This window comes from Rhineura floridana, chromosome 17, assembly GCF_030035675.1.
Source record: "Rhineura floridana isolate rRhiFlo1 chromosome 17, rRhiFlo1.hap2, whole genome shotgun sequence".
Lineage (NCBI taxonomy): Eukaryota > Metazoa > Chordata > Lepidosauria > Squamata > Rhineuridae > Rhineura > Rhineura floridana.
The window spans coordinates 27,415,324-27,439,206 of NC_084496.1; the positions used below are offsets into that span (position 1 = coordinate 27,415,324).

The 23,883-nt window shown below is 47.7% G+C and overlaps 1 protein-coding gene across 6 annotated transcripts in view; it reads left to right on the forward strand.

Moving 5' to 3' along the window:
* ELFN1 (extracellular leucine rich repeat and fibronectin type III domain containing 1) overlaps window positions 1–21,719 on the forward strand; it is a 238,077-nt gene extending 216,358 nt beyond the window's left edge. For 3 of the 6 annotated variants that reach the window (XM_061599989.1, XM_061599988.1, XM_061599984.1), the window contains one exon: window positions 18,024–21,719. In XM_061599989.1, coding sequence (XP_061455973.1) covers window positions 18,492–20,882 — 2,391 coding nt within the window. In that variant the 5' untranslated portion in view covers window positions 18,024–18,491 and the 3' untranslated portion in view covers window positions 20,883–21,719. Of the gene's footprint in view, window positions 1–4,659; window positions 4,876–18,023 lie in introns of those variants that run through there. The other 3 variants (XM_061599986.1, XM_061599985.1, XR_009759428.1) reach the window with 2 other exon arrangements.
* Window positions 21,720–23,883: the final 2,164 nt, after the last annotated feature.

A 23,883-nucleotide genomic window follows, 5' to 3' on the forward strand; every position in this document is an offset into this window, starting at 1 on the left:
CAAATTCCTTCCCTCCCCCCCAACAAGATTGGATTGCATCTTAATTTTAACTTTCTTTTTCTTTTGAATCCCACCCAAAACGTTCAGCATTTGGCAAAACGCCATCCCATCAGGGAAAACAAAAGTGAACCTCACCAGCCAATCCACAACTCCTACCCTGAGCCGGATGATCAAGGAGCAAAACAATTTTACCAGACAGAGCCGTTCCTCCTGTTGGGCAGCTGGGCCCATTATGCAAATCCAGTGGGTAGCGAAGTTTAAAAGTCTGGAACTGCCATATTTCTTTATTTCATTAACATCAGTGCAAGTGGGAGAGTTAATGTGACACAATGAACTCATTCCGGTGCTTATCAAAACAGTTCCTTTATAAATTAACAAGACTGGTGATTTCCTTCTAACAAAATGGCTGTAGCAGGAGGAACGCAGACAAGCATTTAAACTTTGGTAGCTAATTAATATCAATGAATGAATAAGTCGGTGTCAGGATTGGGGTGTGAGCAACCTGGAAAGCGGGGTGGTGGAGGTGTGAGTCTCAGCAGAGCGGGTGCGGAGCTTAGGAGGCAGCAAGGGAGACACTGCAACACAATGTTGTAGTGCTGAGTGTTGCTGTTCAGGATCCCAGTCGCTCCATTCCATTCGCTCTGCCCAGTTTCCCATCTCTTCCCTCTCTGTCCTCATTGGGCTGCTTCAGCGGGTGGGGGGCAAGGCTTTGTGTACCTCTGCAAACCTTGGGGTTCTCCAAAGCCTACCACCACCTTTCTCTTGCATGCGGGTGGTAACATTTTGGCTACAGCAGCGGCACTTGGAGCCTGAACATCAGCAATAGAGGAAATTATGTCAGGCAGATCTAGGCATGGCTGAAAAGGCAGGCAGAGGACATGAGGAACAGGTATTATAGTTGGAGTGTGCGGGGTCTTGGAAAGCTGAGCAACTAGACCTCAATCGAGGAGCAAGAAATAAAGCAGGGAAATCCAGATTTTAGGAAAGCCTTACAGATAAGAACTGAACCTACGGCCTGCCAGGAAAACATGTCTTCATTTATTTATCTTTGGTTACTGGATTTGATTTCTTCCTTGCCTTTTAGGGCAAACCCTTCACAAGCAAGCTTACAATAACGATAAAAAATTAACAGCAACACAACCATGGAAGAAACAACATACACTGAAGCAGCACCAGCTCACAGGAAGCTGCCTTATCCTGAGTCAGACCACTGGTCCATCCAGCTCCATACTGTTGCCCCTGACGGGCAGCAGCTCTCTAGGGTTTCAGGCAGGGGACATTTCCTGCCCTGCCCTACCTGAAGATGCTGGGGATTGACCCTGGGACTGTTCACATGTCAAGCAGGTGCACTACTACTAAGTTACAGCCCTTCCCCAATATACAGAATTGACCACAACCAAATCAGTATAAATTTTGGGGGGATTTAAGATCTTGAGGACCACTTAGCCACAAGAGGGGGCCAAGTGGAGTTCTTGGGGGAAGGAATTACACACCTGTGGTGCCACTACTCCAAAAGGCCCTGTCTCTGCTAGCTGTCACCCTAATCGTCCTTAGGACATGACCAGAGAAGGGGGACTCTGAGCAGGGCCCGTCTAAACCAAAAACTAAAGCATATTTTCTTCATTGACTGAAACATCTCAGGAATGTCGAGGAACATTGGAACAGTTTCTAACATTCTGGGAATGATTGTCATATCCTCATCAACAGACTCTGTCTTAAGTGAAATGAGAATTTGGATATATATAGTTTTTAAAATGTATTAATTTTCTTACATTTCTATCCTGCCTTTCTTCTGTCATGGAACCCAAGGCAGCATCCATGTGGATAGTCCTCAGGTGGTCACCCATCCAGGCACTAACAAGACCCAGATCTGCTTAACTTCAGCAAGATGGTAACCTCTTGGGTGGTGGCCTCCAACCCTTGAGAAGACTGATGACTTTTCTCAGAACTGATCAACATGTCCCCAAACAAATATAATTACGGAATATATGCCTGGCCCCAAGCTGAATGCTCTCCCTGTTGGCTTCACAAGTGGGTTTTGTCTAGCTGAATTTTTAGAGGAGGATTACCTGAGCAGCTCCTCAGTCTTGACAGTCCACTGGATTTATCCGAACGCCAATCAATTCACAGAATGATTGATCTTGACTTGGAGGTGTCAACCTATCAGCAAGCTCTCCACCTCTGACTTAAAAGAGTTTGAAAATTTTAATTACCTCCACTGTTATGTGGCTGCACCTTATTTCAAGGCTGAAAGTGTCTAACTTTAGCTTCCAGCCATTAAATCATTGTTCTTTCCAAAGTTCACAAGACTGATGAGCTGTCAGGACCAGGCTCAAATTCAGCAAAGGAGGGGGAAAATATCCCAAGCCAGAGATGTTAAGGAATCAGTGAATGGGGAGCTATCCGTGGTGCTTGGTCTTCTAGTTAAATTCTTGCAGTATTTATTTATTATTTGATTTATATCCCGCGCTTCCTCCCAGCAGGAACCCAGGGCGGCAAACAAAAGCACTAAAAACACTTTAAAACATCATCAAAACAGACTTTAAAATACATTAAAACAAAGCATCTTTAAAAACATTTTAAAAGCTTAAAAACAATTTTTAAAAAAGGTTTAAAAACATATTAAAAAGCAATTCCAACACAGACACAGTAGAAGGCAGACATTCCCAAAAGACAGAGAATAGGCAGATATTTCCTTCCTGGCAACCTTTGAAAGCACTTTTTATTTATTATTTGATTTATATCCTGCCCTTCCTCCCAGCAGGGTGGCACTTTTGCCTTCTATATTCCACCTTCATCTTAGCCTTTGGAATGCATGGTTCCTATTTTCTGAAAAAGCTGGCTAGTTCCATTACTTGGTTCTAGCTTTGTGAGCAGATTTTTGGTACTTGTGCCTCATCTTGACTACTGCTTCCAGTTCTGGTCTCCGCACTTTAAGAAGGATGCAGACAAAGTGGAACAGGTTCAGAGGAGGGCAACAAAGATGATTAGGGGACTGGAAACAAAGCCCTATGAGGAGAGACTGAAAGAATTGGGCATGTTCAGCCTTGAGAAGAGAAAACTGAGGGGGGATATGATAGCACTGTTCAAGTACTTGAAAGGTTGCCACATAGAGGAGGGCCAGGATCTCTTCTCAATCGTCCCAGAGTGCAGGACAGGGAATAATGGACTAAAGTTGCAGGAAGCCAGATTTCAACTGGACATCAGGAAAAACTTCCTGTTAGTGCAGTATGACAATGGAACCAATGATCTAGGGAGGTGGTTGGGCTCTCCAACACTGGAGGCATTCAAGAGGCAGCTGGACAGCCACCTGTCAGGTAGGCTTTAAGTGGATTCCTGCACTAAGCATCGGGTTGGACTCGATCGCCTTACAGGCCCCTTCCAACTCTATTCTATTCTATAATTCTATAAATTGCTTGCAAAAATGTGTATATTAGTCAAGACTACATGTAAAATGTAAGGCAAAATTTCCACTCAAACGCTGAAGAATTTTCATGAGAATTTGTTTTAAAAAAATTGCAGATTGCTGCAGAAATGTGGAGAACTGAATTTAAGACTGGAAAAATGAGAGAACCAAAACTGGCAGATGAGCCCACGCTTGCATGCTGAAGGCCCTGGCTAAATCTCTGGCGTCTCCAGTTCGGGTTCCTAGAAAGCCGCTGCCAGTCAGTGTAGGTAAACTTAGCTAGATGGGCCAGTGGCCTTGCTCAGTGTAAGGCAGGTTCATGTGTGCCTATAATTCATAATGATGGGGGCTGGACTGTTACTCTCTTTCTACGGGAAGGGTTGCCACTCAGTGGTGGTGCCCACCCTTGCATGCAGAATGTCCCAGGTTCAGTTTCCAGCTGGGAAGACCCCTGTTTGAAACCCTGGAGAGGGTACCAAGTCAGATGAATCAGGATCTGACTCTTTATAAGGTAACTTCCTATATTCCTTATTTAACCACCACCTCTAATTCCTGTAATTTTAGCAGGTATCGTGCATATACTTTCAAGCCAGAATCTGCAGCACTGTGGACTAGAAATTTACCTTTTTTTAAAAAAGGAACACTTGAGTGTCAGCACTGGTTACTCTCCCTGAGACGCATCACCCCAGCAGTTGGCCAGCCAATATGTGCTTCTCTTAACACATCTTAGCAGTGTGGCATGCGACAGGACTACACAAAAACAGGCCTCAGTGTACTTTATGAATGCAGGGACCCATTCAAAGCGCCCAGAGTCACAAGCCTGAATGGGGCCATCCCTCCAACTGTGGGGCACAGTGAGAAAAACTGATCATGTCAGGGGAATCTGCCAAAATTTGCAGCTTCTACCTGCTCTTCCCCTCCCCCTCCACACATAAACAAAACCCAAAACATCACTTAGGGCAGCCTTTCCCAACCTCTTTGGGCCCCCAGATGTTGCCGGACTCCAGCTCCCGTCAGCCCCAGCCAGCATGGCCAATGTTCAGGACTGATGGGCACAGACGTCCAGCAACATCTGGGGACCCAACGCTTGGGAAGACTGACTTAGGGTGATATCCAGTTTTAGTCCTCTTGAGAGAAGATGAAATCAACGGACTAAGCTAATGTATCTCAGTGGGTTGACTCTATGAATGACGATTCGTCATTAGAAAGCAGCTACAGCTATCACCCGAATAAAGACATCTCACTCCCTTAAGGAAACGAGGTTTCATTGATGACATCTGCCCACTTTTGGATATGAGTAAAACAATCGTTTGGAAGGAAGAAGTGTATTTTTGCATGTGGATGAGAAATAAAATGGAGGCACCATTTCAGAAGAGAGACCCATGGATGTTGGACGGAAGCGCACTGCCTCTTCAAAGGTGGGACCTGCAGTTTGTTAAGCACTCACATTAAAAAGGATCGTGTTGCTTGATGAATCTGGGATACTGTTACAGTCCACAAAAAGGGATTATAATCAATTTATCTAATCCAGGGGTGGGGATCCTCAAACTAAGGGGACAAATGTGGCCCTCCAGGCCTCTCTGTTCGGCCCTCGGCGCTCTGCCTAGGCCATGCCCCTTAGCCTCCTCAAATGCTTTGGCCTGCTGGAACATGTCCATGGACTGCAGTAGTGACTCTTGCTGGCCTGGGCGGAGAGGGTGTTCCTGGGGACACCTCTGGCTTTGGCATGGCTGGAATGTAGCCTCCTGTACAAAAGGAAGAGCCACATCTGTGCTCCACCCACTTTTTGCCTCTGGCTCCACCCACCCACCACAGGCCTGCAAGGTTCCTCACAGGGGAAGTGAAGGCCGAAAAAGGTTCCCCACCGATTTCATTGATTAAGCCATTAGACGTTGCTACCCTAAACCACAAGTTCTTCCTGGGAATTTAAGGACTGGATTATGAAGGCTCCAGGAAAGAAAGCGTTAAGCATTAATGTGCTCTGGCTTAGTCTGTTATAAACAGCTCCTCTCTTTCCTTTTTTTTTTTCAAATTACAAAAAGAAAATCTTGAAGCCAGGCAACTGAGCCAGAAGCTATCCATTATTGCTTAATGCAGGAGCAACCCTTGACATGGATGCCCACAGGAAGCATTCTATTAAGAGCTGTCAGCGCTACACATCATACAGAATGGCAGTGGGTTGGTCCGAGGCTGCTGGGTGGGATGAGCCGCCTTGCTGTTATTTAAAATAAAATAAAAAATAGCACATGAAAGGGCTGAGTTAGAAATGTTTCTGAGCAGGAAAGCCGAGTACAGAGGGCTTAACCCAGCTGGCGATTGAGAATCTGTGAACTAAGGTGACGAGTTAAAGCTTCTGAAAACAAAAGGCCCTTGGTGGTGAAGCAGTGAGTCAGCCTTCCTCTGCAAGGGGAGGAGGAGAGCATCTCTTTGGAAATGGACTTCCAGAGGATCTCAAATGCTTTGCACTGGACCTTTCACAGGGAGCAGGAACGCTGGTTCTAAAACAGGCTTCCTGCATACTCTTGCTCCTCCCCAGCCATGGGTTGATGCAAGCAATCAGGCAACGTGTGGAAGGAACATGGAAGACCCGTCCACAGAAGCAGTATAGCTTTGAGTGCCAGGGACAAAGGCAGTAGTGTTGCCTCCATATGGGCTTCCTTCTGACTAGCCTATGTTTCGAATGGGGCGCTTGGACCCCTGATGTGGGCCAGCAAGACACTCCTTACATTCTATTTCAGTATCTTATAATCCTCCCAAGCTATTTACCTGTCTCCACGACTAGGAAGGCCTATAAAAATGTATGCGTGCTTGTTGACCTGATACAAGTTACAGTAATTGAGATTGTCTTGATACAGAACACAGGGTGCAGACACTTAATGTTTATTTCTGCACACAGAAATAACTCAAAACCCATTTGAGTTGTACAGAACAATTCTGCTCCTGCTCAAGCTTCTGTGATTTCCAGTAACAATAGATGATTACCCTGGACTTGATTTAAAACTCAGCTCAGAAAGCCAGTATATTTCCCCCAAAAGTTGCAAAACAGCTCATTGGTCTATTTCCTAAGTCCAGTTCCACATTTGGCAACCCTGTCATACTCCCAGTGATGACAGCAGTGGTGCAACAGTATTTATCTATTTATTAAATTTATATACCTTTCTCCCATCGTCCATCCTCTGTGAGCCTTCCTGATGTCATGTTTTCCTTCTCTGAGGCTTACCTAGAGGCCAGGTGGAGTGGCAGTGGCAGCATGGTTTCACATTCTCTTGGGGCACCTACGATGCTGTAACACCAGTGTCTCATGCACAGGGAGTCTTGGGAAATACAGTCCATTCTAGGAGCCCTGGGAAACGACATTCACCAGTGGTTCCTGATGCCTGGCCCGGTGCATTTCTATCAGTCTGGGCACCCACAGAATGACAGAGGAGAGGGATAGAGAGGAGGGAAGGGGAGAAGCGGGTAGCAGCAATTTTGGGGCAGAGCAAACCGCACTATGAGGAAATATGAGCCCAGGCCTGAATTCAGAAGGGACTTAGCTTGCCTCATATTAGGATGTAGTATTCTGAACTGGGGGATTCATATTCCAAATAAAGCCCATCACAAGGTTCCACAGAGCCTTTGCTTTCAAAAGATAAGTAGATGCCAGCCAGAATGTGCCAGGCAGGGAGGAAAGATTCTCAGAAGGGCAAAAGAGAAACCATTGGAGGGTAAAAACTAAGGGGAGGCCTACTAGCGCCTACTAGCAAGGAGGCAGTATCAAGGGTGTGGCCTGCACAGTGCTAAGGGGCTGCCAAACGAGCCAGAGGCAAAGGAGGGGAAGAGCCGGGTGCCCCTCTCATTTCCTCCAAGAAGCTGAGAACGTGAGACGGCCTCTGTCGGGAAAGGGATGGACACAGCCCAGCACTTCCTTCTCACGTTCTAACAGGAAGGCCAAGGGAACAGGCTCTGGGCTTTTGGAGGTGCATCAGTCGCAGTGTCCTCCCCACAGAGCTGAGAAACTTTCCCAGCTGCCGATGGCTCAGTGGCCTGCGGGCAGCCAGTTAACATCCATGCTCCATTGCCCAGGAGGCAGGGGCTGGATTTCCAAAAGACGCCCTTCCCTGGTTTACCCAACATGCCAAACTCTTCTTTTTTAAAAACACACACACAGAGACACAACGCGCACAGACCAGGAGCAGGAGAGTTTTCGAGGAGGGGAACCCTTCTGTTGATTTTTGGCACGAGCAAACTGCCTATCACTTTGACGAAGAGGACTTCAGTGGGGCTTTGCGCCCCCTCTCCCTCGCCAACTGCCTCCCCTTTAGCTTTTTAATCCCATAAAACAGCCTCTGCCAACCTGGTGCCCTCCAGTGCCCTCGTGGCTTATTAGGCGTGGGGGAGAAATTCCATCCCATTTGCATTTAGAGGCAAAGTGACTGGACCAAGGAGAGGACATCCCACTAGGGGTGGCAGTCACAGCACACCGACTGAAACACAGCCGTCCTCTGAAGTTCGCATTCCCTGAATTGCGCAGTACAGGGAGACCAGACGGAGGGGAACGGGTCTTCTTAAGAGCTCCTCTCCCCCTTTTGGGGGAAGACTCGATCTGTTACACCTTGCCAATAACAGTGCCTTATGTCACATAATCCCTCCTTCACTTGACTTTGGACTATTTTGAGCAGCAGATTAAAAGCGATTATCTACATCACCTGAGATACTTCTTTCTCTCTTCTTCCAAGGCCACCAGCTCCTCCTCAGTGCTGTTTCCTTGTTCCCTGCAGATGGAGGAAGCCTCTTTCCTCTCAGGGGTCTTCGGGCAAAGCTGCCCATCCTCTTGCAGGGTGTGTGGAAAGAACTCCAGATCAGGTTCATGCCAGGCAATCTCCCACCCGTGGCACAAGATGGCCTGTAATCCTGAATGTATAAAAGGGGCTGTTAGCAAGACAGGGAAACTCAGGGAGGTTTTGCCCAGCTAGCCCTGAGCCTGCATGATCTCTCTGAAAAGGCCCAGGGGAGTGCCCTGACTTCAGAACAAAGGAAGCCAGGGATGGAAAGGAGGATTGCTTGCCCTCTTCTGGACTTCCTAGAAGCATCTGACTGGCTACTGTGGCAACAAACATGCAGGCTTAGATGGGCCTTTGGTCTGACCCATCGGGGTCCTCTTATGTTCTTAATTGTTCTTTTAGTTATGCTAGAAAAAACATAATTTGCTGCCCTGGGCTTCTACTGGGAGGAAGGGTGGGAGATTAAACAAACAAACAAACAAATTCCCTGCAGTATTATCCATCCATCCATCCATCCATCCCATTTATATCCCACCTTTCGTCCAAGGGGCTCAAGGTGGCGTACAAACATGATTCTCCCACTCCTGATTTTATCCTCACAACAACCCTGTGAGGTAGGTTAGGCTGAGAGGCAGTGACTGGCCCAAGGTCACCAGTGAGTTTCATGGCTGAGTGGGGATTTGAACCCTGGTCTCCCAGGTCCCAGTCTGACACTCTAATCACTATACCACCAATGAGACTGTGAGTGCCATTGGTTACATAGCCAAAATAGCACCACACACTCACATGAGGGAGGCATAGGCTTGGTGAAAACTCCAAGGTTATCAGGAACACGAACACGAACACACACACACAGCCATTCAGATCCTAAGAAGGGAGGGGGAAGCAGTGCAAGGAGGACTAAGCATGCCCAGTGGCCACAGAATGCTGACTGGCTGTTGGAGGGGGGGAGATGGAATAGAGTGTCTGAAATGCTAAACAGCAGCACTCTGCAGTGCAACATTTTGTTGCAGATCCCACTTCTGTCATATGTCACATCTGTCCCCATTTACCAGTTCCTAAATCAATGCAAGAGAAACGATTTCAGAGTAAACCAGTGCAGTAGGACCTGTAATGTGAGTGAGTGGGTGTTCTTGTGTGTGGATTCCCTCTTTCTCTCCCCCCCAACCCCCCCCTCACTCCTTGCCTCTTCCTCCCAGGGATCTCCAGCCAAGCCAGACACCCTGTTTTGGGGCACAGCGAACTTTGCTGTAAAATCAGGAGTGTATTTGTGGAGGGTCTGTGTTGCCAACACTTGGAATGGGATTTTGCTGGTTGCAGCGTCTGTTATGGCGGGCAGTGCACTAGCCAGCATATTGTGGTGCCTGCGCTGACATGCCCGTGCATAAGAGGTATCACCCTGGCAGACCCCGGGGAGAGAGCTGACTCCTGGAGAGTGAGCACACTAGCAGCCCAACACCCACATGGCATCAAAGTCTCCACGCGTGGCGAGATAGGGGCAGGGAGTGCCTGTCTGTGAGTTTGGATGAGCAGCTGCAAAGGAGGACAAAACTCTAGCACTGTTCATCCTTCTGCAAGAGAGAGAGGATTTTAGCAGGCATGACGAAGCTGCAACAAATCCCTCTTTGACGCAGCTGTTAAAGGTACAGGATTCCTGCTGTCCACTTTGACAGCTGGTCACCCTAACACAGCGGGGTTGTTGTCCCGTCCCCCCTCCCCAAATCTGAGGCACAGTTTGTGTTTCTATCTGAATTTTTTTTTTTTAGAGTGGCTATGAGTCAGAATGACCTGTCTTCAGGCCAGCCCTCTATGGTTTCACAGTGAGTAAATATTCAAACTGTGCTTTCTGTATGGAAGGAGGGAAGTCCACTCCAGTGATTCACACAGAGAGGCTTTGGAAAACCTTTTCTGAGGGCAATCCTCCTGCTATATCTTTGCACTGGCAGTGATCATGTGAACCGATTGCACCCTCCTCCAAGGCAAAGCGGCATCTGAAAAAACCCACCAGTAGGCGCAGGCTGCTTAGAGAACAGAGGTCAGAGCAGAGCAGAGAATCATCCAGAGTGTTGCAGGAGCCCAACTGGGCTAACTCCTGCTGAGTTCAATGCTGGGAGGCCCTAATCAAACTCTTAAGACAACAAATTGATACTTTGATCAGAAGCCTTTATTTGCAAGCAATTGCCTGGGAGGTTACTCATGAGGAGAGACTGAAAGAACTGGGCACGTTTAGCCTAGAGAAGAGAAGACTGAGGGGAGATGTGATAGCACTCTTCAAGTACATGAAAGGTTGTCACATAGAGGAGGGCCGGGATCTCTTCTCGATCATTCCAGAGTGCAGGACACGGAATAACGGGCTCAAGTTGCAGGAAGCCAGATTTCAGCTGAACATCAGGAAAAATGTCCTGTTAGTGTCGTATGACAATGGAACCCATGTCCTAAGGAGGTGGTGGGCTCTCCAACACTGGAGGCATTCAAGAGGCAGCTGGATAGCCACCTATGGGGAATGCTTTAGGCTGGATCCCTGCACTGAGCAGAGGGTTGGACTTCCAACTCTACGATTCTATGATTCCATGTATAGGGTTGTACTGTTAGTAGTCCTTCCTGTTCAAAAGAGGAAGGGAGATTGCAAAACTCAATGGGGACTCTCACTCAGAAAGCTAAAATATTCTGTCAGAGCAAACATGCTCAGGCAGAGCAATGCGCTCCCTCACACACCTTCCACACGCAACATGGTTCTCATTTCAGACACCACCAGGTTACATTTAGACTCCATCTGCCACCCTGGAAATTAATGGCAATCATTAAACAGCAGCAGCAACAAATAACAGAGAGAAAGCTGGCAAAGGGGGCCCGAGGTAAACACCACCACCACACAGCTATTTCTGCCAACAAAAAAATTAAAACTATTTACACACACAGCATCATTTATTACTGCAGAGTTCTCCTTCCACCTGGGGTTTAAATCTCATTACAGTTTGTCCAAAACAGATGTTACCCTTTTAGCGGTGGGTTATTAACGATAAAACTCAATTCCTCCAGAGAGAGTCCGTGTCAGGAGTCTGGATGGTGCTGGCTTTTCTTTTCGTGAATTTCAGGCCAAACTTCACAAACCTGCCTGGTGCCCTCCAGATGTTTTGCACTGTTGCTGGCTGAGGCCAATGGCAGCTGTAGTCCAAAGCGTGTGGAGGGCACCAGTTTGGCGAAGGCTGATTTAGGCTAGCACTTTTGATCATCTTGGACATGCCCCTTCAGTCTTCTCTCTGGTCCTCTCAGGGGTGGGCAGACTTTGGGATTTGTTGCAGATCATGTGTTTTAACACAAAGCCCTTAAACTGGCCAGTGCATCTGTACAGAGACCTGGTCAATGGCAACCCATTAATACATTTAGAGTGGAGGGAGGTGTGAGATGACCAATTCACAGAAGGCCAGCAATGAGGGAGCAGAGATATTTTGGTTGGAGGGGTGTTGCTTGTCATTGTATTTTCTATTGTTAAACCAGGGGTAGCCAATGTAGTGCTCTCCAGAGATGTTGCTGAACTCAGCCTCTACATCCCCAGCCAGCATGAGCAATGGTCAGGGATTATGGGAGTTTGGAGTTCAGCATCATATGGAAAGCACCACACGTTAGCTCCCTCTGCTTGATTTCAGAGTCAGAAACCCTTGCAGATCTACTGCAAACACTGCCCAGAGATCTACTGCCTGTTAATTGACTACTGTTGACTACTAGTGGCCAGTGAAGGTAAAGTCAAAATTGAATACCTGGAGGATCAGAGTTTAGCGTTAGCAGAGATCTCCAGCAGCAGCTGGTCTCAGATTCAAGATGTTGCGGAGGAAGAGGCTGTCCAAGATGGAGTCTTGGGGTCTGTGTGCAGCTCCCCATGTGGTGAACCACTGAACTGCAAGCAGGAACTTCTCAGGGAAGTATCTTCAGACTCTGGACTGATCCTGCCCACCCAGGCTGGCTACTGGATCCTCCTGGGCAGAAAGAAGTGTGTTAGAGCTTCTTATTCCAGTCGGAATAAGAGGGGGGAGGGCAGCTTTTTCCTGTTTTTTTTTTAATTTTGAACAATCCCATCCCCACCCCACCCCACCCCCAACTTTCAAAAGACCCGGCTTGCCATTGATGGGGGCAGCTTCATGTCAAGCACAATGCCTCCATTTTTAAAAAAAATTTCTTCCCACCCCCCAAGAATGTTAGGGTTGGAGTGAAGTATGCAAATCAAGGAAGTTTAATACAAAAGCAGCACATCGTCATCACTCGTGTTGCCTAAGGAATGGGGAAAGTGTCTTCCTTTATGAAAGGGGATTAATAAGTTCCTCCTCCTCCCCCATTGCCCTCGGTATTCCACCTATTCAGATTCTGATACTCCAGACGTCGACGCGGAGGCAGAGGAAGGCGGCAGAGGGTTATCCAGGGAGCTAATGATCCTTTGCCTATTAACCAGATGCTACATATAATTGTACTCAATGGCCTTCAGCCAGGTGACCTGTGGGGTTAGATCTTTATGAGCGAAGCAGCGCAAGGAGGCACATGTCAGTACAGATCAGAGCAGCGGGAAGCCCTGTCGACAGACAGGTGACAAGGGAGCGCAGTAATGACAACAGAAGATTTATGTAACTTTAACGTTGACGACGTGGACATTGAACTTGTCAAGGATTACCAATACCTCGGCACAGTCATTAACCAAAATGGAGACAATAGTCAAGAAGTCAGAAGAAGGCTAGGACTGGGGAGGGCAGCTATGAGAGAACTAGAAAAGGTCCTCAAATGCAAAGATGTATCACTGAACACTAAAGTCAGGATCATTCAGACCATGATATTCCCAATCTCTATGAATGGATGTGAAAGTTGGACAGTGAAAAAAGTGGATAAGAGAAAAATCAACTCATTTGAAATGTGGTGCTGGAGGAGAGCTTTGTGCATACTATAGAGTGCAAAAAAAACAAATAATTGGGTGTTAGAACAAATCAAACCAGAACTATCACTAGAAGCTAAAATGATGAAACTGAGGCTATCATACTTTGGACACATAATGAGAAGACATGATTCACCCAAAAGACAATAATGCTGGGGAAAACAGACGGGAGTAGAAAAAGAGGAAGGCCAAACAAGAGATGGATTGATTCCATAAAGGAAGCCACAGACCTGAACTTACACGGTCTGAACAGGGTGGCTTGTAACAGATGCTCTTGGAGGTCACTGATAGGGATGTCCAGTTGTTGCTGAACTACAACTCCCATCTTCCTGATCATTGTCCATGAATGCTAGGGCTGATGGGACCTGTAGTTTAGCAACCTCTGGAGGGCCAAACGTTCCCCACTCCGGGGTTACATGATGGCATCACGGAGGGCAAGCAAGGGCAATGTTTTAGATGGGAGGCAAAAAGAGAGGCAATGTTTGGACAGGGCTAGGAACACTCAGAGTAGACCTCTGGGCTGTATCCTACTCAGTTCCATTCGGAGTAGACCCTTAGTGTTGTATTCAACTAAGTCCTACTCAGAGTAGACCCAGTGAAATTAATAAACCAAAATTAGTCATGTCCATTAACTTCACTGGGTCTACTCTGAGTAGCACTAGGATTGAATACAGCCCACTGAAATCAATGAGCACATCTGACTTAGATCCATTAATTCAAATGGCTCTACTCTAAGTAGAGCTTGGTTGGATACAATCCATTAATGATAAAGTTGTGAGTGATCTGGGCTCAGCTCTTGGCTTGTATCACCTTATAGTGGCTCCTGTTCCTTCAGAGTCCACCCCCCCTTTAAATCTAGACTATGCTGTGGAGTCGATACGCCAAACCTTCGACTCCGACTCCGACTCCAACTCCTCTATTTTTCTACTGTCCGACTCTGACTCTGACTCCACCCAAAATTGCTTCTTGTCAATCAAAATTTATTTGGAAGTTGGAGTCGGTACATTTCTACCGACTCTGACTCCATGACTCCGACTCCACAGCCCTGCTTGCTGGTGTCCCTGCAGAGCATTTGATGCTTTCTCTGCCTGCCATTTCTCTCTCAATCTTCTCCCTGCTTTTGCTTAGCTCTCTCAATTTAATGAACAACAGCTAGGAGAGAGCTAAGAGAAATTGGCTAGGGGTGTCTTATATTATCTCACGCTACAAAACATGAAGGGGGGAGAGCTTGGCACATACAAAGGGATTCCACTGCGATGCAGAATCTGCCCACAGTGAGCCACACTCTCTGCACACACAACCTGATAAGGACAACTTTGCATTGGAAATTAATTCAGGCTTAGAATCAGGGGCTCCTTCATTATTCAACTCTGCAGCAATTCTAACCAAGTTCACAATGCAACTGTATGGAAACTGATCCTGGAATATGTGTGTGTGTATGTGAGAGAGAGAGATGAACACAAATGGGACCCTGCTTGGAAGTCTCCTTTCTGCACCTGACATATACAAAATGGACATTTGGCCATTTAGTGGCGCCTTCATCATTAATAAATGTTTGCCATGCCATCTTAGAGAAGTCTCCTCTGATTATTTTACACATAATGAATAGCTCTGGCTCATTTTAACATTTGGTGCCTGCAAGCCAAAAAACAAACACACACACACACCTTCCCCCTCTCTCATCTCTTTGCATGATTAAACATTGATCCTTTGTAACGTATCACGGCTGCTCTGTCACTGCGCTCTTTTTGTAACAGGCGGTTCCTTCACTGATTGATAAACTGACCTGGGCAACAGAGACAGAGGATCCCAGAGAGACTGACAAAGGGGGAGGCATGAGATGGAGCTGGGTGCAAGCAGAGAGGGGAAGCAGAAATCAATGTCTAGAAGGAAAGTTATTTATTTATTAACTGTTCAATTTATATCCCGCCCTTCCTCCCAAACGGAGCCCAGCCCAGAAATGTACAAGCAAATTCAAGCTGAGTGTGAGGAGCTTATTGCTTCCTGGTCCAATCATGCATGTGCTTTGCATGCGCCTGATGGAATATGCGTGGATCTCTTCCCACTACCCATGTCAGGTCTTGAACCAAGAACCCTCAATGGCGTGAAGTTGGAGCCCAGGCTAATGACCCACCGAAGGCAGGGGGGGGAGACCTGTGGTCCTCCAGAGGTTGTTGAACTACAACTCCCATCAGCCCTGACTATTGGCCACACCGGATGGGGTTTATGGGAGATGTAGCTCAGCAGCATCTGGGCGGCCAAAAGTTTCCCACACCTGCACTCGGGGGACTGAGATCATGGCCAGCCCAACCACTGGCAGAACGAGGCAGCTGCAGCGAGCAACAGGTGCTTTGGGGAGGGACAGTGGTGGTGAGGTGCTGGAGGACACACCCTATGTCCCACGCACAGATTGCGCCCCATAAGCTAGCCTGCTGCCCTCAGATGTGATGGGGGACACTATCCTGCCACCAATGTTGAAGTAAGATGCAAGGGCCAGTTTGGCTGGCTTCTGAAGGTGCATGGTGTGCAGGACAGCTGCATGGTTCAGAGCTGATCGGGCCTCGAGACCAGCAGATGGTGCAGGAGGTGGTTAAGGAGACAGATCAGGGGCTCTGTCTGCATCCAGGCACTGATTAGCTCAGATTAAGGAGCCTGGACAGTCAGCAGCTTTATAGAGCCAGATGGGATCTATTGCTCCCATGTCACCTGATCCCTTGCTGGGCTGACAGCTGCAGTTCAACTGAGACCAGGCCAACAAGTTCTTTGCCAATGCAAGCTGCCAGTGTTAGGCAGGTGGTGGAGCCCCCATGTCCTGTGCCCAGTGCCCCCAGTTCAAGGCCCCTGGTGCACAACATCTATGCAGGAAGTGAAGTGGTCCTTAGTGTGAAATGCTCTCTGTCTCTCTCCCTTTCTCCCTCTGCCCTAAGACTGTATATAAGCCCTACACTTTGAAATAACGTATTCAGGACAATAAAGCAAATTGCAAAATTAGCCCTTGCTTTGGGTCCTACATATTTTAGAACTTCCTCCTTCCTGTTTCTCGCAAGATCTAGTCAACCTTTGACAATGCCCTCTTACAGCAGAGTTACACTACAAATGTGTACTTTTATTTATTTTTTTACTGATCATAATGCCCACCAAAGAATCCTGGGAATTGTTGTTTAGCAAGGATAGTGCATATCCTCAGGAAGAATTCCCTAGACCACGGATGGGGAACCTGTGGCCCTTAAGATGTCATGGGACGAGGAATTCCATCATCCCTGATCATGCTCACTGGGGCTGATGGGAGTTGGACTCCAACAAAACCTGGAGGACCAAAAGCACACACACACACACACAGGGAGAGGGAGAGAGAGGGAGAGGGAGGGAGGGAGAGGGAGAGAGAGAGGGGGGGAGAGAGGGAGAGAGAGGGAGAGAGAGAGAGAGAGAGAGAGAGAGAGAGAGAGGGAGGGAGAGAGAGGGAGAGGGAGGGAGAGAGAGAGAGAGAGGGAGAGCTGTACTTCTCATGGTATCTTGGGGGAAATGTAAGGCCTGTTCAAGCAGTTTAAGTCTGTGGTATTGATATGCTCCTGTTTATCCCATATTTTCCAGCTCATCCCCACAAAAACACAACTTCTGATCACTGAAAACCCCAAGACTACTCATGATTCTTGACTAAAGGATGGAAAGATCTGTCAATCTCGGTTCTCTCTGTTTCTCCTTTTCCAAATCTTAAATTCAGTTCTTCACACTTCTGCAGCAACTTGCTATTTTTTTTAATCCTCATTAAAAATTGTTAGCATTTTAGAACAAATGCAAACACATTTGTATAGAGTTTTGACCAGAGCTTGGAAAAGTTACTTTTTTGAACTACAACTCCCATCAGCCCCAGCCAGCATGGCCACTGGATTGGGCTGATGGGAGTTGTAGTTCAAAAAAGTAACTTTTCCAAGCTCTGGTTTTGACTAAAACACATTTTTGTCAGAATTTCCCTAATACAGTGCATTTTTCTAAGTTATATCCACTAATATATTCATTTTTAGGAATCCTTTCCCCTAACATGTACGTTTTTGTAAACACTGTTTGGTTGGAGAACGGCTCCGCAAAATTCGGATATGTGTGAATTTCAAAGGAGGGCTCTGTTTCAGTTCTGCTATTGTTTCCGAAAGTGCAAATGAAGTATTCGCCTTCAGAGGCGAACTGAATCAAATTTCTCTCCCCCCACCCCTCCGTTCTTGACCTTACAAGACAGATGGTTTCAAGTGAACAACCGATTGTATATATACAGACAGATAGAAAGAAAGAAAAATTGCAGTTCCTGTATCGACACTGAAGGCCAAACTAGGTGTGACGTTTCTGATGTCATCTTAGCCTGGGGTGGTGGTGGTTGGGTTTCAACAGGAGGATCAAGCTGGATTGGAATCGTTGCATGGGGAAAGGGGGGGCTTTAAAAATTCCCACTGACACCAGTGGACACTTTCTTCTCACTGGGAATAGCTGGTGCAGGGGCCTTGAAGTGGATCAGAAACATGTTGGGAGACAAAGGGTTCAAGCCCCCTGCTCACCCACACACCATCCTGTTGTTGTTGTTGTTACTACTACTAGTACTACTACTAATAAAGTTACAGGCATTCTATGATGGGCACTGCCCAAATAATTTCAGACTTCTGTAATTGACCCAATGATGGATTGTAGCTCAGTGGAAGAACACCTGCTTTGCATGCAAAAGGGTTCCTGGTTCAATCTGCTGAATCTCCTGGTGGGGTTGGGAAACCCTGGAGAGCCACTGCCAGTCCGTGTTGACAGCACTGCGCTAGACAGACTGTTGCTCTGACCTGGCATAAAGCAGCTTCCAATGTCCCTATATTATTCCTACCCCCCCCCCAGCATGCTGTTCTAGAGCTAGTTTGCTTGCTTGGACACATGCCATTAATTGCTCCCCCCTTTGCTTTTTTGTCAGCAGGAGACCCAAGTGACCCTGCAAGCGCAGCGTGGGAGACGGGCCTGCCGAGAAAGGGGATGGCGACAGAGCCGAGCACCGACGCGAAGGCCAGCGGCAGGAAAGGAACGAGGAGAGGCCATGCTGAGAGGGAGAGGAAACTGTGTGCCTGCACCTGAATCTCCCCCTTCTACCCTCCTTGTCCTGAGTGAGGATGGCAGAAGAGCAAGCATTCCAGGAGTCCCTCTGCTGAAGCTTTTGCTGGCGGCGCCTGGGAAAAGGTCAGCGTTGAGCAGGAACTTCCCTTCCCACCCCACCCCTCTGCTGGATGTTTCCTTCATGGTCCAAAACCATGAAGAGAAAGGAGGGAGTGGCAAAGCTCCCCCAGAAACACTAGCCCAAGGCAGGGTTGGGCTGTAAGTCAAAGCATCCCTTTCCCCCCTCCCAGCAGAAAAGGGGCAAATCCCCATCTCCACGTGGCCCTCCCAAATGGCAGGCCATCGGTGGGCCGTGACATCAGCACTGTGCACGTGTGTGGCAGCCATCTCTCTCCTGTACGTGGGCGAGGTGCAGGCTGACTGCTGGCTGATCGAGGGCGAGAAGGGCTTTGTGTGGCTGGCCATCTGCAGCCAGAACCAACCCCCTTACGAGTCCATCCCTCAGCAGATCAACAGCACCATTTTGGACTTGAGGCTGAACGACAACAAGATCAAGAGCGTGCAGTTCTCTTCCCTCAGCCGTTTCAGTAACCTCACATACCTCAACTTGACCAAGAACGAGATCTCCTACATCGAGGATGGTGCCTTCTCTGGACAGTACAACTTGCAAGTGCTGCAGCTCGGTTACAACCGCCTGAGGAACCTGACGGAGGGAATTCTCCGGGGCCTGGGCAAGCTGGAGTACCTCTACCTCCAGGCAAACCTCATCGAGACTGTCACCCCCAACGCCTTCGGGGAGTGCCTCAACATAGTGAACATTGACTTGTCCATGAACCGGATCCAGAGGCTGGACAGCAACACCTTCAGGGGCCTGAACAAACTCTCGGTTTGCGAACTCTACAGCAACCCCTTCTATTGCTCCTGTGAGCTCCTAGGCTTCCTTCAGTGGCTTGAGGGCTTCACCAACATGACACGCACTTATGACCGCATGCAGTGTGACTCACCGCCAGATTACTCTGGCTACTACCTTTTAGGCCAAGGCCGGAGTGGATACCGCAACGCCCTGGGCATGCTCTCTTCCCTCTGCACCGGCGGCCCCTACACCATGCCACCTTATTTAATCCCGCCTAAGAACCCAGTGACCACAGCTGTTGCTGAGAGCCCATGCCCTGAAGAGGAGTGCTTCTCCGGAGACGGCACCACACCGCAGGCCTCGCTGCACACCCCTGTGATTGATCCGGGTCTGTTCCCTACCATGAAAGTGAAGCAGCTGACCCACAACTCCGCTGTCCTGAGTGTGCAGATCCCGGTGCCCTTCAGCAAGATGTACACTTTGGCACAGTTTGAGAATGGCCGCTACAATGTCCTCACCAAGCTCTTGAAGAAGAAGGAAGACATCACGCTGACGGACTTGGGCCCAAACGAAGACTACACCTATTGCGTGATGTCCTCCAACCGTGTCTCAAGGTACAATTATACTTGCCTCACCATCAACCTCAACAAGCATAACAAGGAAGAGCCAATACCCAGCCCCTCGACTGCCACTCACTACATCATGACGATCTTGGGCTGCCTATTTGGCATGGTCATTGTCCTAGGGGTGGTGTACTACTGTCTCCGGAAGAGGCGCCAGCAGGAAGAGAAGCACAAGAAAGCTGCCGTCAACATGAAGAAGACCATCATTGAGCTGAAATACGGGCCAGAGATGGAGACAACTGGCATCTCTCAGCTGTCTCAAGGTCAGATGCTGGGTGGTGAGACTTTGACCCGCATCCCATACCTTCCCTCTGTGGGAGAGGTTGAGCAGTACAAGCTGATTGACAGCAGTGAGACCCCCAAGGCCACAAAGGGAAACTACATGGAAGTGCGGACAGGCGAGCAGCCCGAGAGGAGGGACTGTGAGCTCCCCATGCCACCAGACAGCCAGAGCTCCGTGGCAGAGATCTCCACCATCACAAAAGAGGTGGACAAGGTGAACCAGATCATCAACAACTGCATTGATGCCTTGAAATCAGAATCCACCTCCTTCCAGGGGGTGAAATCGGGGGCGGTGTCCACTGCCGAACCTCAGCTGGTGCTCTTATCTGAACAGATACCCAGCAAACACAGCTTCCTAGCTCCGGTCTACAAGGAGAGTTACAACCACCCACTGCAGAGGCACCACAGCATGGAGGCCCCCCCCAAACGTTGCAGCACTTCTTCCAGTGGCTCCATACGGAGCCCCCGATCCTTCCGCTCCGAGGGCTCCGGCCACAAATCAGAAGCCAAATATATTGAAAAGACGTCTCCAACCACAGACACCATTCTCACTGTGACACCAGCGGCTGCAATCTTACGGGCCGAGGCAGAGAAGATCCGGCAGTATAGCGAGCACCGGCACTCTTACCCAGGGTCCCATCAGGGAGAGCAGCATGAGAGCATGGGCGGGCGCAAGCCCTCCATCTTGGAACCTTTGACCAGGCCCCGCCCTAGAGACTTGGCCTACTCTCAGCTTTCCCCCCAGTACCACAACCTGAGCTACACCTCCAGCCCAGAGTACACATGCAAACCGTCTCACAGCATCTGGGAGCGTTTCAAACTGAACCGAAAGCGCCACAAAGATGAGGAGGAGTACATGGCAGCCGGCCACGCCCTGCGCAAAAAGGTCCAGTTTGCCAAAGACGAGGACCTTCATGACATCTTAGACTACTGGAAAGGGGTGTCTGCCCAGCACAAGTCCTGAGCCCTCCGCTTAACTCGTGACTTAATACTGGACCAATAGAAACAAATAAAATCAGCAGCAGCTATTTTTAACCAAGACTTGTCTTTAAACACACACACACACACCTTATGAGAATCTATAATTATTCTATATAATGTATCAGAGAGAGAGAGAGAGAGAGAGAGAGAGAGAGAGAGAGAGGTGTTTAAAGTTGTCTCACATTTGTGGGCTCCACACAGATCTGAAAACAGGGAGGGGAATCGGAGATGCTTAAACACTAATAAGTAAACTGTGGAGTGAGAAAAGGTTTTCTTTTTGTTAAAAAAAAAAGAGGAAAATTGAGTTTAAAAAAAACCCGAGAGAGAAACAACAGAAAAAGAGAGGGAGTGAGGCAGAAAATGAAAGGAAAAAATATGGAGTAACCACGACTGCATCGCATGACTCATGATTCTGTGGTTTTTGTGGACTCTGTGTACAGTTTTGTCTTCTTCCTTTCAGTAACCAAAAGTAAAAGCAAACACAAAACAGTTAAATCAGAAAAAGTTAGCAGAAGGATTTTTTTTTTTTTTTTTAAGATCATTCTTTGGGCCTTTTGCAAATGGAGTCTTCCAGTTTAGACTATGAACCGCCTGAAGTCCCATTTGTGCTTTTCTTTGGTGAAAGGTGACTGTGTCGCATTGTGAAACCAACGCCGTTCTATTGTACAGAGAGAAAAGAAATTCTATATTTGCAAACGTTTGCTGTATAACGAGAAAGAGTGAAAAAGAAAGGAAAATATTACATCTACTAAAAGAAATATATCTATATATTCACCTGTTTGTACCAGGTTTTAATCATGGATTTTAGAAAAAAGAAAGAAAAACACACCTACCACTGGGCTTGGTTTGACTTTTTTTTGTCCTGTTCTGTTTTGGGTTGGTTGGTCATTCACCAGGAAAGGGTGTGGGATCCTCTCTATAAATGCTTGTGACTCCAGTTCTGGTCTCTTCCAAGTGCATTGAGAAAAAGACACATTCTGTAAGAGGAAAAACAGTGTTCCTCTCGTTTTTCAGGGGCCAGTGGGACATATGAAAACAAGCAAATCCTTCCCCTCCACTCTGCTGCATGAATATTAAAGTGGAAGGCTTCTGGTGCAGGGAACTGGACCCATTTTCCTTGTCTTGTTAGAAATCAATGGGTTTAAAACCTCTGACACCATATTATGGAAGACTGAGAGGGCTCAGGATTGTAGACAAGGGGTTTTTTTTGTTGCTCCAACAAGCAACAGGACACTCTTGACTACACCAAGATAAAACTAAGTCCAGTGCCACGTACTGACAAAACTATATAATGACATGATCTGCATAAAAAAACCCTACTCAGATTCAACTAAATCCAGTTCCCCCTAAGTGACCAAACTATGTAACACGTGATCCAGATGGGGAAATCCTGACTCCGCCCAGATACAACTAAGACCAATGGCCCCTACTGACTTAAGTTATAACAACATAACCCCCACAGGAAACTCTTGATTCAACTCAGATACAACTAAATCCTAGTGACTAAACTATATAATGACACTACCCACATAGAGTCTATTTTCTGAAAATTGGAAGGGGGCATGACAAAAGTGGGAAGCTTTTCTCCATACTAAGACCCAACTCAATCTGTGTGCCAATTGGAAGCACCAGTCTTAGAGATGTTTTGCTCTCCTGGGACAGAAAGCACAATCTCTTCAAGCTTCCTCTCTCACCACATCAGCAAACTTTATTCTTTTTGTTATGGTTTTTTGCTCAGTTCGCAAGGGGGAAAGTTAGCAATGAAGTGAGATCCAACTTTACAGTAAGGAGTGTCAGCTTCCAACCCGTATGACAGAATCAACTGGAGGGAGTGCTGGCAGGAAATATCCATCTATTTCACTGCATGGGGATGAGGTGGCCACTTCTAAGCATGAACATCTCCAACGCAGGCCCACCAATGGCAGCTACGATTTGCTACAGGCCAGTGGTGGCTGGTGACATGGGCCAATGGGGCATGTGGAATCTGCTTTGGGTTTTAGTCTGCACTTTCAAGGAGCTGTCCAAGGCACTGAAGCCAAGTCCAGGCCTTCTAGGAGTGGGACTATACCAGTTTAGAATTCAGGTGGAGTCATATATGTTAATGCTCCTTCACCTAAAAAAAACCCTGCACCTTGCTGCTTATAGAAAAGAAGTAAATCAGAGGGACATGGGTGGAGGCAGGAGGCTTCTGAATACCAGTTGCTGGGAACTGCAGGAGGGGAGAGTGCTCTTGCACACAGATTCTCCTTGCGGGCTTCCCATAGGCATCTTGTTGGCCACTGTGAGAACAGGATGCTGGACTAGATGGGCCACTGGCCTGATCCAGCAGGCTCTTCAGTATCTGCCTGGGCTCCTGGAAAGATGCCACCAGTCAGAACAACAGGTTAGACTGACACAAACGGCCTGATTCCCCATAAGGGGCTCATTTTAGTCTCCTTCATGCTTTCTATGTGGAGAAAGGGCTGGATCCTATTGTGTCTGTAACTCTGGCCTCACCATGAAACTCATCTTGTTACCCCCAGCCCTACCCCATCTTCACTGTGTACACAACATACATTTAAGACACATGACTTCCCCAAAGAATCCTGGGAACTGTAGTTTGTTAAGGGCACTGGGAATTGTAGCTCTATGAGGGGTGAACTACAATTTCCATGATTCTCTGGGGGAGGATGTGCTTTAAATGTATCATGTACACACGGCCAAATCTGCACAGCGCATAGACATGCATGCCTGGACAGCATGGGTAGAGCCTGTAGCTTTGATCACTGCCCTCTGATCACATAAAACAATGTGCGGTTTTCAGAACCTTGGACAGTTCCATGAATGTTTGGACTAAAATCCAGAGCAGATCCCACTGACATGGAACCACCAGTTGCCACTGCAATGAAGTGGCGTTAAACAAGCCACAATCTCTCAGCTCCAGTCCCCCATCCTCACAATGGAATGTATTCAACTAGCTTTTACTCAGAGTACACCCATTAAAA